General features: G+C 41.7%; 1 protein-coding gene across 10 annotated transcripts in view; it reads right to left on the reverse strand.

Moving 5' to 3' along the window:
- The window catches only part of SLC4A4 (solute carrier family 4 member 4), a 257,343-nt gene that overhangs the window by 192,166 nt on the left and 44,178 nt on the right, over positions 1–20,999 (reverse strand). For all 10 annotated transcript variants that reach the window (XM_043545163.1, XM_037896687.2, XM_043545166.1 and 7 more), the window contains exon 3: positions 14,307–14,486. In XM_043545163.1, coding sequence (XP_043401098.1) covers positions 14,307–14,486 — 180 coding nt within the window. The remainder of the gene's footprint in view (positions 1–14,306; positions 14,487–20,999) is intronic.

Here is a 20,999-nt window from a genome sequence, read left to right on the forward strand (position 1 = left end):
TAATGGGGGAAAAGAGTGACTGGGCAGTGAACAGTCTTGGCACTGATGAAAAGCTGCACTATTCGCTTACCCGGAAATGCTGAACAAAAAGCAGCTGCCCGCTCCTCTAGTTCAGTTTCCTGAATGTAACTGGATCGCCGACTGGCATCCATTGTTCTCATCTCAAGGACCAGTGCTCATTAGCATATACCCTTCAACATGCATAGGTTTCCCATTACAAAAAAAAATAAAAACAAACATCACCCTTCTGGTTTGCAATAATCTGTGCTTAAAATACTGGCATGTATAAAAAAAAACTAAGAATCAGTGATGACCTTATTTAGCAAGATGTAAGCCTGAACAAAGTATAATGTGAGTGCAGATGCTTAAATGAATACAGTATGCAATAAGAAGCCATCCTCTCACCTGGATGATGTCTACAAATACAGGTTTACTTTAAAAAAGAAAAAAAGTGTTTGCAGACAGCATTTGCGTTACAGAGCTCCCAGTGAGAGAAACCATGCTCTTGCCATGAGGAAGAAAAAGGGGGGAAAAAAAAAAAAAAAAAAGACTCCCAGGAAGGCACTTCATAGCCAGATCCACCTTGTACCTGGACAGGGCCTCATCCAGTCACAGGGCTTCAAGGGAGCTGAGAGTTTTGCACTTGGCAGGACAGGGCCAAAGAAAGGTATGGAATACTTGCCTGAGACTTTCTCTCAGAGGAGAGAGGTTTGGGGTAGCAAGTTAAAAGACTTTTTCCTTTTGTTTTATTGAAAAATTGGTTTTCTCCCCCCCAAAATACCCACCTTTTTATTACTTTCAAACGCCTTTCAGTCTGCTTATCCTACTCCCTCACTTTTTCCTCTGGTTCTCTCCTTTAAGCCATCTCTTTATACATATGTATGGGTTAGGCTCTTGAAACAACAATGCCAAAGAAAGGCTCAGTGTTGTAGCTGTGTGTCCCCCAGGGTATTAGAGAGACAAGGTGAGTGAGGTAATATCTTCTATTGGACCAACTTCTGCTGGTGAGAGAGACAAGCTTTCAAGCTTCCCCTGAGACCTGGAGAAGAGCTCTCTGTAAGCTCAAGAGCTTGTCTCTCTCACCAACAGAAGATGGTCCAATAAAAGATTGCCTCACCAACCTTGTATCTCTCAAACGAAGACTCAAGCTTCCCAGCCCTTCAGTTTTCAGAGGGCAAGAGACTATCCTGACCATCCCGTTTTCCACAGCTCTTAACTGATTCTTTGCCATAGAATTACAACATCTACCACAGAGAAGGCAGTGGGTGGGATCCGGCCTTAGACAAATCAATCAAACCCTGAAGGAAACATCTCTACTGTGTAGGGTAACAACATATCCAGAGCGAAAAAGCAGTAAGTCTGATTCTGCCTAGTGAGATTTGCAGTAAATAAAATTAAAGAATGCTCATTCCATTACATAATATCTACTTCATATTATTATATCATATGATACACTATGGCTTTATCCGCATGTCATGGTGATGTCCATGTGATATATCTGTATTTACCATGCACCTCTGACCATCTCACCAGCACTTTACCCCTTAAGCTGCCTCTCTCGCTAAGCAGCTTTAGACAACCTCTTTATTTTAGAGAAAGATGCACCTATGCAGTTGCAGAGGCTCTCCTTTTACTTTAGAGTGACTCTCCGCAATGAAATTTAGTATTTATTTCAGTGTAGACTTCCATGTGTGCTCAAGGAGATTCTCTGAGCTTTTTTTCCTCGCTGTTTTTTTAGAGAGAAATGATCTACAGAAGTTCAGGTGGGTGAGCAGGTATTTCTATACATGGTATAGGATCTACCAACAGCTTCCTCACGACAGTGATATTCAACAGGTGGCCTGCAGGTGAAATGTGGCCTCCCAACGCTTTCTGTGTGGGCTGCCAGCTCATCTTAAAAAAATGTTTATAATTAAGTTCATGAACAGTGATCCACGGCCTATCACTTGCCTAGGACTTCCTTAGCAAGTAACTTACGGGCTCTTAAGTTCCCATGATCGTATCGGCTACAACAGAGCTAGGACGCTGCCCATTTTTGATTAGTGATGGAAATGGCTCCAGAGGCGATCCTGGCAATTACAGGCCAGTAAGCCTAACTTCAGTACCCCGAAAACTGGTTGAAACTAGAGTAAAGAACAGAATTATCAGACACAGATGAACACGATTTGTTGGGAAAGAGTCAACGTGGTTTTTCGAAAGGGAAATCATGCCTCACCAGTCTATTACAATTCTTTGAGGGGGTCAACAGGCCTGGGGACAAGGGGGATCCAGTGGATATAGTGTACCTAGATTTTCAAAAAGCTTTCGACAAGGTCCCTCACCAAAGGCCCTTAAGCAAAATAACCTGTCATGGGATAAGGAGGAAGATCCTCTCCTGGATTTGTATCTGGTTGAAAGAGAGGACACAAAGGGTAGGAATAAATGGTCAGTTTTCAGAATGAAGAGAGATAAATAGTGGTGTCTCCTAGGGATCTGCACTGGGACCAGTGCTGTTCAACATATTTATAAATGATCTGGAAAAAGGGGTAAACAGTGAGGTGGCAAATGATACAAAACTACTCAAGATAGTTAAATCCAAAACAGACTGTAAAGAGTTACAAAGGGATCCCATAAAACTAGGTGACTGGGCAACAAAATGGCAGATGAAATTCAATGTTGATAAATGCAAAGTAATGCACACTGGAAAACATAAAAAACATACAAAATAATGGAGTCTAAATTAGCTATTACCACTCAAGAAAGATCTTGGAGTCATTCTGGATAGTTCTCTGAAACCAAGAGCTCAAAGTGCAGCAGCAGTCAAAAAGCTAACAGACTGTTAGGAAGCATTAGGAAATGGACAGCTAACAACACAGTAAATATCATAATGCCACTATAAAAATCCATGATTCGCCTGTACCTCGAATACTACATACAGTTCTGGTTGCCTCATCTCAAAAAAGATTTTAGAAATGGAAAAGGTGCAGAGAAGGGCAACAAAAATGATCAAGGGTATGGAACAGCTTCCATATGAGGAGAGATTTAAAAGCCTGGGACTGTTCATCTTGGAAAAGAGACACCTAAGGGGAGAGAAAGTGGTGTGGAGAAAGTGAATAGAAGTGTTTTTAACTCCTTCACATACCACAAGAACAGAGGTCACCCAATGAAATTAAGAGGCAGCAGGTTTAAAACAAACAAAAGGAAGTACTTATTCACACAACGCACAGTCAACCCTGTAGAACTCGTTGCCACTGGATGTTGTGCAGGCCAAAACTACAGCTGGATTGAAAAAAGAATTAGATAAATTCATGTAGGGTAGATCCATCAATGGCTATTAGCCAAGGTGCTCAAGGTTGCAACCCCATGCTCTGGATGTTCCTAAGCCTCTGATTTCCAGATGCGGGGATTGGACGACACAACAGAGGATGGATCACTTGATGATTGGCCTGTTGTTCATTCCTTTTGAAGCATCTGGCATTAGCCAGTGTCGCAAGACAGGATACTGGGCTAGATGGACCATTGGTTCGACCCAACATGGCCATTCCTATGTTCTTGGGCCTTAATACGTTTCTCTTTTTTTTTTTTATACTTTACATCTATTTTGAGCCAGACTTGCATATTTCAGACCTTCGTTTAAGTTACATATTTACTAAGTGAAATATCATATCACAGCCTACTTACGGAGACTGTTTACAAAAAACAAGGTGGAGCAAAAAGGAACCAAAAATGAGATTTCCAACAGAAACTAAAGCATAAAGTGAAGAGACTCATGCTGGAACCTTTGCTGGAAGTCTCAGAAATAAAGGAGCAAGTGAGCCTAAGGCCTGATTCAACAAAGCAGTAAAGTACATGCTTAACTTTAAATGCAAGTTTAAGATTCATAGACTTCAGTGGAACTTAAGCATATGCTGGAGTGCTTTGCAGAATCAGGGCCACAGAGACTAAACCAATATTTCAACCCTATAGGTGATCTCTTCCAGATCAGAGAGCAAGGTACATTGGCAAGAGAGTGCACGTACAAGGGAGCATACAGAGGTACATACGTATGTACAAATGCTAATGCATGATCTAGGGCTGTCAATCTAGCACGATTTTTAAATAATACATGTTATACAAGTAAAAAAATAAATTCCCCCCAACTCTCAAATGATTCAGGTATCTAGAGAGCACTAGTCTCCACATTTCCAGAGGACTTGAAAAGGGTAAATACAGTACCTACCTAAACAGGGGAATACAGACAACCCAGGGAATTATAAACTAGTCAAGCTTAATTTTGGTACCCAGAAAGATAATGGAGCAAATAATCAAACAATTTGTTAGCATTAAAAAAAATAATTATGTGATAAGTAACAGTCAACATGGATTGTTAAGAACAAATCATGTCAAAAAGCCTAATATCCTTCTTTGACAGGGTAACAAGCCTTGCAGAAGCAGTAGATGTGAAATATCTCAACTTTAGTAAGGCTTTTGATATGGTCTCATGACCTACTCATAAACTAGGAAAGTATAGGCTAGATCAACCTACAATAATTTGGGTGCACAACTGGTTGTAAAACAGTGTACAACTGGTTGTAAAACCATATTTGGAAAGTTGTCACCAATGCTTCCCAGTCAAGCTGGAAGGGCATACGAAGTAGGGTCCCGCAGGGATCTGCCCTGGGTACAGTTTTAGTCTATATCTTCATAAATGATTTTGATAAATGTCAGAGAAAACATTTATAAAAGTTTGCAGAAGATACCACACTTGGAGGGGTTGCAAGCACTTTGGAGGACACGTTCACAATGATCTTGACAAGCTGGAGAAATGGTCTAAAATAGATGGGATGAAATTCAGTAAGGACATATGCAAAATACTACACTTAAGAAGGAATAACCAGCTGCACAAATACAAAATGGGGAATGACTGAGGGTTATCGTGGATCACAAATTAAATATAAGTCTACAATGTAATACTGTTGCAAAAAAAGTGAACTTCATTCTGGGATGTATTAGCAGGAGTATTGTAAGCAATTATTCCACTCTACTCAGGACCGAAAAGGCCTCACCTGGAGTACTGTATCTAGTTCTGGGCACCACACTTTAGGACAAACTGGAGAAAGTCCAGAGGAGAGCAACACAAATGATTAAAGGTCTAGAAAACGTGACCTCTTAGGAAAGATTGAAAATATTCGGTTTGTTTAGTCTGGAGAAGAGAAGACCGAGGGGGGCATAAAAACAAATATGTATAAGGCTGTTTTAAAGGGGAGGGTGATAAATTGGTTTCCTTAACCACCAAGGACTAAAATTTATTTGGGCATAAGCTTTCGTGGGCTAAAACCCACTTCAAGAGTTTTTTAAAACCTTGAAAGTATCAATTTCTTTGTCAAACAAAAGCAAAGCACGTGGTCAAGACAACTAAGGATAATAATGACACATTCTCACAGCATAACCACCCCGTTCCAGAAGCAGGAGCCAGAGCTCCTATGTCAAAGTAGCAAACAATGAGAGTTAAATACCAAAAGATCCCATTAGCCAGGATCAATGAGCAAACTATTTTATTTCGTTAAAAATGACAATAGCCCTTCACTTTAACAAATCATTATGGTGTGATGCTATGAGATTACTTACCACAAAAATCTTTTCACTCTCCAGACTTACGGATAAGCCAAGTGCAGATTAACCAGCTTTCAAAAGTGGTGCTGAGAGATGTTACAGGATCACTATTCCACGTATTTATCATTCTCTCTCCATGTGAAATGTTTGTTTTACTGAGCATTGCCTAGAGGCAGGTATTAACTGGCTAGCATCAACATCTACACCAAAACTTATAACAGGGTTCATGAAAGCAGGATTCTCTAGAGTTCTAGTTTACTACCATAATCAGATTATACAGAATTTACTTTCGAGGGAAAGCTGCATTTTGAATCAGAAATGTTAAAAGCTGCACATTAACCCAGCCCTTGAATGACACTTTGCTATCATTAGCAAAGGTAACAATGGCTACACAGACTGGATGCTGATCCAAATATTACCAGAAGCTGAACTGGGTTCATGCAAAAAGAGAGACATTTTTCCAAAATGGAAACAACCCAGATGTACAGTGTTCAGATTTAAGCCACTCAATTGTCCATCCAGACCTAATCAAGAACTTCATTTTGAAAGCTGCACTCTATCTAAACAGAGCACTACACTGCACAAACCTCAAATGGCACTTTACTGAAATGGCATGTTTATTTCACATTTGCTCTCTCAGCAGAATGCTCCACCAAACCCACATCCTAAGGGTGAAGAGATTTTTTTTTAAATAAAACCAGAAAGAAAGACAGAAAGACAGAAAGAAAGAGGAGCATACCAATAAGACAATTTTCAGAGTAGCAGCCGTGTTAGTCTGTATCTGTAAAAAGAAAAGGAGTACTTGTGGCACCTTAGAGACTAACAAATTTATTAGAGCATAAGCTTTCGTGACCTACACTCACTTCATCTCATTTCATATGCTCCTTTTTCTGTCACTGGGTCTACTGGAAACCCCTCCCATAGTCAGAGCCATATCTGTACCCCCTTTGATTCAGTCAATAGCTGAAGCTAGATTTACATGTAAATTGAGATCACAGTACCTTCTGTCAACTGGTAAAGAACACTTCCACTCCTAAGGTTAGCCCTCATACAACTGTACATAGAATATCTTAATTGGGACGAACATTTTCCAAAGCATGTTTATATCGGTGCTGGAAGAGGAGAGTCATAACTGCTAAACTGAATGATGAATCTGATCACAATTAGTTATCGCTCGACATAGATGATTTTCCAAAAATGAGATCTTACAATCAATCAGTGGCCAAAATTGCACTCTCTTCGTTTGGACACAGAGTCAAGTCAGATCTCCCGGCTTTGAGAATGAGCGTTTCAAGAGAAAGCTGTGAGGGAGCATTGTTTGGCCTGTTGCATGCAAGTGAGGGTGGGGGAAAGGGAGAGGGTGGGAAGAATGCGACAAATTATGTGTGTCTGACTGGTTAACATGCCACAAGTTAACAACTGGGTCGCATGTGATAGTCACAAACTAGGTGAGTCATATTGTCCTCACTTGACTGATAGGAATGCAATAATGTTAAGCACGTTTGTAATGGGAAACTCATGTAATGAATGAAATTTGGAGATCTGTGGTATACTCTTACATATTCAGCTATTGTTAAACCTATCTCCTTTTGGCTCTTTGCTGACCCCTGCTTTTGTATGGAATTCTAGCAAGCTACTGAGCGTGCGCTTGTTTCTCTTCATACTGCAAAAGGAGTTCTTGGACATTTTCTGAGGGTTGACAAGAGAAGCCCAGGTGCTACTGCCTACAGCATGTCATGAGAAAAACCAGAGCAAGATTTTTCATAAACTGCCAATCTAATTTGGTAGGGTTAAAAAAAACTTGATTCCCAGGGAACACTCATAACCAAACTGAAAGTCAAGTTTATTCATGTTTGCTTGGTGACCACACATCTACATGTAGAGATGTGCTCATGTGGATGTGAGTGCCCAGTTTCCCCACCTCTGAAAAGTCTACTGCTGAGATTTCGTTACCTCATTTAATAGAGATATAATATGAGAAAAAGTGCTAACAGGAATAGGATGACAGGTGTGCAATCACACAGATTTGTAAGTGGCTTCCAATAAAATATAAGGCTTCATATTGGGTATTTATGGTGGAAGAGGATTCACCCCAACTCTTGAATATAGCTCACTGTTCTATTTAAAAGTTCACGGTGTGGCAGACATGTAGGGGGTGAACTTCGTTCCATATTATCACAAAAACATCTTCTAAATTGATCTGACAGAAGCAGAGGCTCCAGCTTCACAAGGTATTTAGTCACATTCCATGAGTAGCTCCACTGACTTCAGGGGGACTAGTCAAATCGTTGAAGTCAGGCACCAAGTAAGTTGCTGAGTCAGGGCTGGCTCTTTGCACTTCACTATTTTCTGCAATGGGAGTAATAGGGCACCAGCAAATGATCAGCATTAACCATTAGCAAAGCATAGGGCAGAAGGCATCATACTACAGTTTTAGAAAAATCGGCCGATTTGCGGTCAAAATTAAACAGTGTTAACATTTCATGATCCCTCTCTCGTCCCCCTCAATTTAAAAACACGAACTTGGGGTCAAAAAGAGCTTTGAAGCCTTACAGGCCAGAACAAGAGTGCCCTGCACGAGTGCCAAGATTTTCACGCCCGCCTTTGGTTTTAACACAAAGGCAGTGGGCAAAGCATATAACGTGACAACAAGACTTTAGGTTGAGTGACTTTTGGGTTGAACCCAATATACTCAGCTCACACCCACGCAAAAAACAAAGAGATCCCTGAAAAATCCCATCTTGGTCCCTTATATATATTAGTCCTACATCCGGGAAGGGTGGGGGGGACACGCATGTGTACATAATGGGAGGAGGACATGTAAACAGCCAGCTGGATCATATCACTAAAAGCAAATTTATTTACATCTTGTTTCATGAACACTGTTCCAAAATTATATTTTCATGTAACCATGCTGTGGTTTTCATAAGCAAGGTGTAAAATTGCCATGTGGGGGTGTTAAGGAGAGATGGTCCATGAAAATCTGTGTTTCAGGGAGGAAAAAAGTTTGTTGTTGCATCAGTGTTCTCAATCCATTTGCCTGTCACTTTCCCTGTATACACACTGAACTCGGGCTCCGATTCCCATGCGTCCTGTGCTTTGTATAGCCATTTATAACAGCATGGAGTGGCTATAAAATCTTACCAGATCAAAATGATAGGGAGTCAGTGTACAACCCCACAATGTGCAGAGCAATGCAGAATCAGGCTCAAACTGTTTATACAAAAAAACAAGCCATGCTCCCCTCATTAGCTTCTTGGTGCTGGGGGATATAGCCAGCAATATGCATCAAAGTGGGAGAATTTAATTCCTGCCACACACACCAAATATATATATCAGAGGTTTTTTTAATCTTGATTTCTCATTCTTTAGGCATGGTAAGACCACAGAAATAAACATCTTGCTTTAAAATCATCCTGAAGAACACAGTTTCCAGTTTTACTCTACATATTTATCTGCATAACATTCTACACTTATTTTCTGTATTACAGTAATGTCTATCTGAGATCAGAGTTTTATTATCCCATGCGCTATATAAAAAGAGAACACTTCTGTCCTGAATAGCTTGCAAGAATACTAACCTCCATCCTTCTATACTATGAGATTGCAAAAACATTTTATAAAGTTTTGCTAAGTGTTGCATATTTCAGGATGATCTCTCCCCTCTGCACGTGGTAGTCCCAAGTGACCTTTGCATAAGAGAATATCTTTAAATAGTGTATATGAAATTCACATCCATCAATCCAGATGGACTGTTTTACTGTTTTCAAATACTGTCAACCAGAGACAAACCAAACAACAGAGGTAAGAATTTTCATCACTGAGAAATCTTTTAAACTTTCTACTCTACTTTCTGCCAAAGCTGTCAGTTGCTAAAGTCACTCTCTTCACCTATAGTTTACATATCACATTCAGAACATTTCTGTTCGGAAAGCCTACGATGTCAGAGCCTCAAAATAAAGAGAGATATATCGTCATCACAATTTGGCTTGTGGCTTTTACATGTAGCTCATTCATACTCCCTATTCCCAGGGCAGTCAGCCAGAGGGAGAATTTCAGTGGCCTTTTCCATCTCAAACAAATATCAAAGTGACAACTGAAACCACAGAACAATCAGACTATCGCTCCACTAAGAAGAAAAGAGGAAAGCATAAGCAGAGATGCACCTCCTCCCAGGAAAGTCTTTAAACACTTCTAGTGGAGAAGTGTGGGGTGGTCTGGATCAGTACTCTACCCAAGCAATTCCTCCCTTATCTTGTTCTTTGCAACATTCTACCCTCAGCCGCACGCAGAGACAATTAGCCTCAATTACTTCAAAGGGCAGAATTTGGCTTGAGATTTTTATGCATCCAGAAAGACGGACTACCATTGTCAAGCTTGCTCCAGGCAACAAAGCCATCAGCTTCTCTACCACCACCCATTCAGGATTCATTCCTTCTCTTCATTAAATGGGTCAGCCTGGATTGATGGATCTGATGCAGCCTAAAATTTCTGCCCAACATTGCTTCTACTATTAGTGTTACATCATTACTTACCTTCCCACCCTACAGCTTTGCATTTCCCATTGTGGTCTCAATGTTCTACCTTTCTCCCTTTGGTGGCTAAGTGCTTCAATAGCACTTAAATCTTAGAAATCTAAATTCAGAGTTTCGCAGTTGTTTTAGTGTAAAGCTGTTTCTTCATTCTAATTATCACGTGCGTGTTTGAGGGAAGCGGGAAGAGGAAGTTGAAAGCTGGTTTAACACAACTGTACTCAATGTTACATTTTCCCCCCAAAATGTTAAAATATGTATATATCAGGGACTGGATAGCTCAAAAAGACTTAAGTTATGTTAATATGTAACATCTCTCTCTTTGAGGTCATATATATAAACGAGGTTCAGGCCAGTAGCTAGCGAAAGTCATCATTTTTGGAAATAAGATGTTCTTGGGCTAGGTTTGGGCAGATAGGAAACCACGCCACAATTGGTACCCTCACTGACATTCTGCGCAGACAGGCTAAGGATGCAATAATCAGCATGGAGACTGATTTGCCTTCCCATCTCTAAAAGTAGTTCCTGCAGAGCTGGGGCACATTGATGAGACTGCACTGGGGAAAATTTACACTAATCAGGCCCATTCTGTACCAGTTCTGTGGAAAGGGAGCCTCAGTCTCCAAAGCTATCACATTGGCACCTTTCATGAGCACTACAGCACTTATAATATAAACAAAAATCTTTTCTACGCAATCCTCCTGTGGCTGGAGGAACTGAAGACTGTACATTTCTGTATCACACAAATTTTGAGTTGTTTGCAGAACTGGACACAGATAAAAAGATTACTAGATACAGTTCCCAAATCCAGCTGTGCCATGCCACCTGTTCTAAATTAACAAGGTGCCCTTGGAAGAGGTCTGCATTTATGGACCTGTTCAATCTCTTGCCTGTCTCCACTGACATATTTTGTCTGGGCTCATCAGCATGGTACAGCAACCCGACCTGGTGATTCAACGCAGATTTGCACACAAACGCCAACTGACAAGATTTCAGAACATCTGCCAAGGGAGGTTATGGAATCACCTTTAGTGGGGATATTTAAGGCTGCACTGGATACCTGCCCACCAGGGACAGTTCAGGAAATTATTAAGTCTGCAGGAGACTGGACTAGATGGCCTCTCAAGGTTGCTTCCAGACATATGATTCTAAGAAATATTTCCATTAATTCTTGGAAACTATTTTAACAAATAGTGACTCAAACTCAAGCAGTACTGTGCTTGTGCCTGGAAACCTGAACATGAAAATGACTACAAACTAACTACCTACATACGTTACACTGCCATTTCCATTTTATTAGCTAAACTAGAGAAATGCAAGCAGCAAAAGAACAGATTTATTTTTTTTTAAATAACCTCATCTACTTTAATAGAAGAAAGAAGTTTTTTGAGTTTCTTTAATTTTAAAATGTGATTTTTAAATGTTTCCATTGAAAATAAATCTTCTCACAACACAAAAGATTCACTTATCCTTCAGGTTTCAGAGTAGCAGCCGTGTTTGTCTGTATCCGCAAAAAGAAAAGGAGGACTTGTGGCACCTTAGAGACTAACCGATTTATTTGAGCATAAGCTTTCATGAGCTACAGCTCACTTCTTCGGATGCATCTGATGAAGTGAGCTGTAGCTCACGAAAGCTTATGCTCAAATAAATTGGTTAGTCTCTAAGGTGCCACAAGTACTCCTTTACTTATCCTTCAGTTCAGTCTCCAGTGCACCACATCTCAAACATTAACCAATCAAATTATACATGAGCATTGACCACAATGCTTCCAAAAAAAAAGTTTTAATTTTATTCTCTCATTACATGTACACACAGACCATATTCTCTATGAAGCATCTGTGGAGTGGTATCTTAAATCCAGTATTTGCTACACTACATTCACCAGGTCTGAGTCACTCAACCTCTTTCAAACTGCGTGAATACAATCCATTTTTAGTATTATTACAGTGAAGGATAACAATTGGTTAGAGTCAGCCTCAATCCAAATCAGTGTTATGCAAGTGTCATCCGTATGGCTGTCCCAATGCCCCTTAATCCTGAGAACTGCATCACCCCCTGCTATTCTATTCTTGGGCCTCTTTGAGAGAGACACACACACACACACAATTATGCTCAACTGTGTCAAAATGCACGGTGGATTTGTAACTTTATTTTCACTTCGGTGCACAAGGCATTTCTTTCCTCTTCTGACAACATTTCGCTTCATACAAGCATCAAGCAAGCCAGTACACAGCCTGATTCTCTTCTATACTACAGCACCCCTTTGTAGATATCTGGCAGTGTAAAGGTATGTTACTGTAAATGAAAATCAGACCTGGTATACTAATTCCCACTCTCTGCACTCTAACAATTTTTAGAGAGATACCTCCTGCTCCACTGTCTTATTTCCAACATTCCTCCCATTCCGAGGAAACATTCATGCTCTGTATTCCCCAGTTCCTTTCTTCTCTGACCCCAGCATACCCACCTGTACACCCCTTTGTTCCAGTGCTCCATATCAAAACTCTCTACTCTTACCATGTGATTGAGATCCAATATCTATTTTAGCCTGTTACACCACCTGCCCTCTTTTTCTTTTTAAATGAAAGACTTCATGTCCATGTTATCTTAACCTACCTCCATAAAATTACTATTCAAAATCTCGAAGCTCTTTAATTCTAATATTCTTAGTCATCTACTGCAACCGATCCTTACCTAAAGACCATAACTTGAGTTGAACGCTTCTTAACATGAAAGAGAGGGGGGAAAATATTACCCTATGAACCTGTAACAGAATGGAGTACTGTGGGCCTGAGAATCTGATTGTGGAGGATTCCTATCACTAGGGTTAATTTCAGCTGCCTCTCCCCGCTACTGTGGAGAGCAACTGGTCTGCTCTGAAAATTGGTGCCACAGTCGAATGTGTTAATGAAATAGCAGGTAAAGGAGAACCAGCTACTTAGGTTTTCAAAAGGCCTCTGACAAAGTCCTAAACGAGAGACTACTAAAGTAGTCATAGTCTGAGAGTCAAGGTAACCATGGGTCAGGAACAGTCAGACAGAAAACAAAGTAGAAATAAATGGCCAGTTTTTAAATCGTGGAAGGTATCAATGGCAAAACAGTAGCCAAAAGGTTTTTGTACTAGGACTGGTGGGGTTCAATCTATTTGGGAATGATCTGGAGACTGGAGAGGGTTGGGAAGGCAAGGTGAAGAAAGCAGGCAGATATAGTACAGACTGTCACCTTATATTCTTTCCATATCGCCAAACCTCTGCAGCGTGACACCATTTTCAACAGTTTATCACCGTCTCTCTCTTCCTGTTCTTTAACCCCCCAGCCTCTTATTTAAGCAACCACTTTTCCGAATTCAGAATCATGAACCTGCAGCCAGTTGAGGAGATGGCTAAAGGGGCTGGGAATCAGGCTTCACAGACTGCCCCCTAGAAAGGTACTCAGGAGAAGGTACTCCACTAGACAATTCAGGTGTCTCATCTCTAACACTCCCAGGCCCCGCCCAGCAGTAACAGATCAGAGCGGAATATCCCAAATCAGATGCCCAATCTATCAGTATACAACTGATTCATACAACTAAGGTTACATTTTCATTCCAACTTTTGTTTATAAAAAATTCTTATTCTTAAGACAATTCAATAAATAGTTAGAGGGAAGCAACTGATATACAGCAGCTAATTACTAAAGCAGGCATGCCTGCATGCACCATGGTATACAATTCTGCAATTCCACATCAAAACATTTCTTATGGCTTCTGACAGGGGGATTGGTTCTTCTGTTATCCCACTGCTAGCTCTTTTTCTAGCTAACACCCCCCCTCCTCCCAGGGCAAGTGACTATCCTTGTACCCTGGGAGACTGTGCATATGCTGTGTGCAGGAGGAGGGGGATCAGTCAGAACGGGTAATTAGATTTCAAATTGCTTGCTGTCTCCTCACACACCACATTGGCTTGGTTTTGACAACTTGCACTGACAGTGTCTAACCCAACAATGACACCCGACGGTGAACAAAGATGAAGCGCTCACCTGGGGTGCATGGGTGGTGTCCCTTCCAAACAACAATTCCCTGGCAACTGATAAAACACATGCTGACCCCGCACCACATGCTGGGGATGTTGTTTCAGGGATCCAGATTCCCTGTGAATGCTCAGGACAAGAGCACTGCACATCAATAGAGTATCACAAGGAATACCAGAAAGCGACAGTACTCACTGAGCGGTTTAAGGATGCCGCTGCTCGTCTCATCCGCATTTTCTGCATCGGATTTGTCGGAGTAGTACTCAGAGATTTTTTCTCTTTCCTTCTTCTCCTTTAGCCCAGGTTTTCTTCTGTGCCGTCTCCTTCTCCGATAGCTCTTAGGCACATGGACCCCGATGTAGACGGTGTGATGGCCTATGGAACAATAGGAGCATTAATTTGCATCCCATGCAATTTGCAGAAATACCAAGAAGTCTGGTTTATATCGCATTTCATTGTAGGAGTATCCCTAAACAGGGGGTCAACTTGTTGTTTTACCCAAACATTAATTAGCAGCTTTTAAATCCCCCTTTGGTTGTGGGGTTTGGTTTGTTTGTTATTTCTTTTATGGTCAAGTAGTTTAAAAAAAGAAATCACAACTGACAGTACATGCAAGTGTAGACTCACTGCTGGCTATTACATATTTGTGACTATTTCTCTTTTTTTTAAAATGGACCTCCAAGTCATGAGAATCAGTTTCAAAAGTACAGAAATACAAAGAAGCAGCTTAAAAAAAAAAATCATCTCAGTATTTCTGCTGTCTCACTCTTCAAGAGCTTTCCCCTTGAACCTACTTGGTTTTTTTAAAAAAATACACTTGTTGGGCCAGATACTTATCTGGTGCAAACCAACATAGCTTGAAATCCATCAACCTATGATGATTTACACCAGTTGAACATCTGGACGAGTGTCCAATATGCCAAGTAATAGCCCAAATCTGGAGGGGGGGAAAAGCGCTAAGATACATGTGTTTTACTGCATCACAGTAGCAGTGTTATGGTTGAGGAAGAGGCTTCTCTTTTAAGCTCCTGTCTGTTAAGTATCTGACACTTTCCAAAACTTTTAAAAAAAAATTTGTAATTTGGCCTAAAATTGCTTATGTTTGTTCTCAAATATAAAGATCTTCACTCCCCATATCTCTTTTTTTTTCTTTTTTAAAGCAATGGAATAAAATTCTACTTGTCCATTTTTTGAGTTAGATAAAAAGTTCTTGATTCTTTATTTTCCAAGTTCCTTGCCCCTCCAACACCAGCCCAGAATAAAGAGATTCTTTACACTTTAGGAAATTATTCAGACATTTCTTGTGTACTCTGATTACTCAACCATCTTATTTTTAAAAACTTCAGACACACCTGCCATGGATTCAATCCCTGATAAAGACAAGTGCCTTTGATATGTTTGAACAACTTTGGTTTATCCACTCATTTTACAATGTACCATTGCAGAGCTTCAGATAAACACACTTGTTCGACCATTGACTGAAGTATGTTTATCTGAAGAGGTGATCCTAGTCACATGTGAGAACAAACGTATTTATCTGAAAGTTCGATCAGTTCTTTTCCCTTAAACTCAGAAATTCAGTTATTGTTTCCGATAGCCATCATCTATCTCAGTTGACTTGCATATATTTAGTCTTTTAAATCTTGGCAGTTAACCCACAGATACAGCAAGAAAAAAAAATACTGATTATGCAGAAGTGGGCAGAGGTGCAATTGCTCTAGGAACCCAAACTTCGAAATTCCAACTTGTGTGCATTTTGGCCAGAATTCTCACCCCAGGAGCCTAAGTAATTCAGCTGGGATGTCTGTTGGGGAAAGTGAATTAAACTATAGCAAACTAAGGCCACTTTACTTTGGAATTGAGAACATCCACACAATGGTTTAATGCACTTTAACTAATGTATGTTAACTTCACACCTCTAGTTAATTTGCCCTTTACTTTCCTGAGTGTCCCTGTGTACACATGGCCTAACGCAGCTTCAGCATTAGAGTGGACAAGGACTCCTAAATTTTAGGCCTCTCTGCACTACTAGCTTTTATAAAATTTGCAACCAAGCTGTAACATGAATAAATCCATCTGCACTTCACAACCACACACACAACATGGGTCACATGCAATCTCTTCTGCTGTGGATGAGGTTCCGATCTCATTCATGAGCAGGACTGACTGTTAAGCTGTGAATGCATTTAAAAAAAAAAAAAAAAAAAGTGATTCTGCTATAGAAATGGGAATTCCTAGCCCCATCTGCATAATTAACTTCGCCACTTCAGCTGACTCCCGGGCCCCTGTGGGCTGGAAAATCCCAGAGCACATGGCACCATGTGAAATTCTTGATGACCAACGCCTGGAACTCAGCCAGCGTCAGATAGCTACCCAGATCTTCCTGGATTGTGTAGATGGGGACAGTCCAGTCGGCACACACCTGTCCTGGGGAACCTGCCACTTTGTGGATGTTAGTTGTAACAATATCGGATGAACATGTACAGCCTGATTACATGAACGAGATTCTCTGTGTTCTTTACATGGGGTCTTTTGGAACTAAAAACAAAACAAAAGGCCAAGTGAAAAGTGTGTGTTAATTTGGCCCATTTTTGCTGCTTTATAGAAAACATCTTAAAATACTCAACATTTTTCTTCAGACACACATGCCAGAGTTCCTTTCCTAACTCCGGCTGCTGTAAGTCTCGGCATAACTGGTCATGCAGGAAAGACTGAACCCCAAAATATTTTACATCAGGAAGAATTTATCCTTTGATGCTTTAACTTCTAATTCACAACTCTCAAACTGAGCAAAAAGTTATTTCACTGGTAATGTTTTTTAAAAGCTATTGTTTAATAAATGAAAACGCCAAAGCAAAATTGCACCAGTAAAAAAAGGGATGAGATTTTTGTTGAATGATTGTTGTTTCTATTGAGGAAAGGGTGTTTCATTCTTGCACAGCAATCGGGGGGGGGAGAGGGGGGGGAATCTATATTTACATGCCAAAAAACTGTATGCAGAGTACAGTTCTATAAACCAGAACAATAGATAACCTAATGTAATTTGCAAATTTTCTCAGATCAAATCTCTGGTTTCAATTCACACTTCATGAAATATAATTCCACAAGAGTACAACACATTCAGATTAGCACCATAGGAGTCAATTTCATATTAACCTGTGCGCTGAGACACACGCATCCCAAAAAACAATACTCGTTGAAAGAATAAGGTTTCAACATGAAGCTTACAAGTAATGCTAACTGTAAAGTTGTCCATGCAATCTGAACTCTGCCCTTGTGTGCACATACATTACACACATTTCTGTAGAAACCTTGCCTCACTCACTGTGAGATTCACTCTTGTGCACAGAGATAGCACAAGGCTTGTGCATTATTTAAGTTTCAGTAGAGTCCTGAAGTGGTGCACAGGCCTTGTTCTGGCGCACTGCACAGAGCCACCTTTCCCCTTGTGTGCCTGGGTTGGACAATGCACAGTGAATGGGGCAACTGTTCAATATTTATTTTTATCCTCACTGTTCAGCACATGGACCCCTGCCTCATTCACTGCACAATTCCTTCTTGTCCGCTAAGAGCCTACATGCACTCAGTTACAGAAATATACAGCCAGATCTATCCTAGGCTTTTGCTCTAAATTTCAAATAAAGCTGAGGCCAAAATACAGGGCCAGACACACAGGACGCCATCTCATTCACTGCACCATCCAACTTGCACACTCCAGGTCTGATCAGATGACTCCCATTGACTCCTTCAGTGGGATTTTCACTGACTTCGAAAGGCATCGGATGACAATGTGAATGAAACAAAAGTCCTACAAGAAAAGTAGAAGGCAACTATGCCTTTAAAGGCTGTATTGTAAGGCATATACGCACAAGAAAAACAAGAGTTACTGGATTATCTGAACGTTGGCATCCAAGATCTCCACCTGGCAGCCTTAATGTTCTTTCCATGTTTTTCGGTAAGGTTTTTTCTATTTGTTGTTATTAGTAAAGAAAACAAAAGAACAAACAAAAAGTTCCATGGTGTGGGACTACTTGGAAGGCAGCAGGAAAATGCTGTGTTGGATCAAACGAAAAAAGGGGGTAGTCCTGCCTCATTGAAGCATGGATACCTGTAGAGCAAGGGTGGGCAAACTTTTTGGCCCGAGGGCCACATTGGGGTGCGAAACTCTGGAGGGCTGCGTAGGGAAGGCTGTGCCCCCCAAACAGCCTGCCCTCCCATCTGCCCCCTCCCACTCCCTGACTGCCCCCCTCCTCAGAACCCCTGAACCATCCAATCCCCCTGCTCCTTGTCCCCTGAGCACCCTCTCCCAGGACCCCATCCCCTATCCAATGCCCCCTGTTCACCGTCCCCTAACCGCCCCCTCCCTCCCCAAACCTCTGCTCCATCCAACCACTCCCTGTTCCTTGTCCCCTGATTGTCCCCTCCCAGGACCCCCCACCCCTAACTGCCCCCCCCCGGTCCCCACACCCTATCCAACCCTCCCGACCCCTATCCACACCCCCACCCCCTTACAGGCCTCCCGGGACTCCCACGCCCTATCCAAGACCCCCTATTCCCTGTCTCCGGACCACACACACCCCCAGAACCTCCGCCCCATCCAACCGCCCCCTGCTCTCTCCGCCCCTTGGGACTCCTGCCCCCCAACCCCCTTACCATGCCGCTCAGAGCAGCAGGAGCTTGCAGCCGCGCTGCATGGCTGTGGGTGGGGGGGGACAGCGGGGGAGGGGCCGGGGGCTAGCCCCCCCAGCCGGGAGCTCAAGGGCTGGGCAGGATGGTGCTGAGGGCCAGATGTGGCCCGCAGGCCGTAGTTTGCCCACCTCTGCTGTAGAGCCTGGTCACCTTGCTTACACAACTCCAAAACTTTGCATCGATCAGAATAAGCACCCTCATTCTGGGTGCACACCTTCAGACATTGAGGAATCCACTCAAACTGCTTATCTGCACAAAGGTGCAGTGCAAATGCAATGCCAGGAGATCAACAGTTATTGTCAGAGGCTGGGAGAGAACTCAGTCTGCACGGACAATGTCTGTTTTTAAACAAACCATTACAACACAGTAGAATAGAATGGGTTTTCACCACTGAAAAGCACACAAATCTCAAATTTCTACCCCAAATTGCGAAGGTGATAGAGCTGTTTAAAAAAAAAAAAAGTCACAAAAAGTTCCTAGAAGAAAATTTTAAAAAAGAGCAACATCTGTCCCTCTCACCATCCACACCCACCTTCTACTCTCTTCACTCTCAAAACCAGTTGACCCATTTTTGCTCAAAATCACACACACACACGCGCGCGCGAACACCACTGGACAGAAAATCCATCTTCAACAATTTCAGCCCCAACAGGGAAAAGTTGGAGAAAGTGGTAAGCAACTGGAAAAGGCTCTTCAGAATGGAAACGTGTAGGCAAACTTCAACGATAGGCATCAACACACACGCCACCTATAATACTTTAAATCAATACACAACTCTGATCTATTGGAAGTTTCTAAAACCTAATCAGATCCTTAGGACAGGCTGACAGTTTTATTGGGGGAAATGAGGGCAGGGGGACAGTTGCATGGAACAACAAACTACATTATCCTCTCCAATAAAAAGATTTTGACGAAGGGTAGAGTGCTCCCGCAGTGGCGTTAGAAAAATTTTTATAGTAGGGGTGCTGAAAGCCATTGAAGAAAATTGTAAACCCTGTATATAATGGAAACCACTTTGAGCCAGGGGATGCTGCCACACCTGCAGAACCCCTACTTCCAGCACCCTGTGCTCCTGAAGAAATCTTTATCTGGACTGACGCAGGTGTCGAAGAAAAACCCTACTAACTGCTGGGTAATACCTAGGCCATCAGGAGAACTAAAGCAGACATTTTCATTCTTCCTATCCTCCTTTAAGTTGCAGCATGCTAACATGCCGCACATGTATCTTGTGAAATTTATCAGGCATAACCATTTGCATTGAATGGTTCTCATGGGAAACCTAAATTATCCCAGCAAGTAGGAAATGTCTCAAACATAGTGCATTGAGAATTGTGTCAATTGCTTCCTGCCAGGCACTCTGGGAGGAGAGTCTAGAAGTTTATCTCAGAACTCACAACAATGTAAACAAATGCCAACCACTTCCTTCAAGTACACTGAACAGGAAAATCTCTTACTTAGCCACCTCCCTTCGGGTGGTGGGGGGGGGGGGGAAGGAACATTAAACATTTCTCTTCCTTGTAGAATGGGGAACTGCAGCTAAGTAATGCAGATGCTTGCCTGCGCATACACAACTTAGTTTCACGTTACCAAAATCTGCACTGTGCACATGTGATCAAAAGGATTAAAGAGATTGTCTAGTTCTGTTGGCAGCATATTAAAGTATTAAGTCTACAAGCTTACTATGATGTGTTTCTATTATCAAGCTGACCACAGAATTAAGTGTCTCAGAGAAGGAGGTTGCTTTAACGCACCGTGGGAAGCACCTCGCCCTCTTATATCTGACTTTCGCATCTGGTCAGGGCAATAAGATTTCCTTGTCAAGAGTCACTAACTGCCCTTTCTGTTGTGGATACTGTCCCCACCCTACACCTGCTGTTTCTTTTGATATTAGAGTTCCACACATTAATCGAGGTTATTCACTGTGCCCTGGCTCACATTTCCAAATGCTCAGTTAGGTTTTATGTGGTGCCTCAACACATCAGGGTTAAGTTGTATCTTCAGGTACATGTGTGTGACCCCTATAGAAGCCACGAAACTGTGTGTTCATCTTGGAGATAGATCTTGGTCCTTACTGTAGCTCTGTAGTTCTCTGGACTCTTCACCCATTGGCGCTGCTGATGAGCCATGATATTCAGCAGGAAGCCACCCCTCAGTCATTTGCTCCTATGTATGGAAGGCACCGTGTCCAGTGGATAGGGA

The sequence above is a fragment of the Chelonia mydas genome, chromosome 4 (genome assembly GCF_015237465.2).
Source record: "Chelonia mydas isolate rCheMyd1 chromosome 4, rCheMyd1.pri.v2, whole genome shotgun sequence".
Classification (NCBI taxonomy): domain Eukaryota; kingdom Metazoa; phylum Chordata; order Testudines; family Cheloniidae; genus Chelonia; species Chelonia mydas.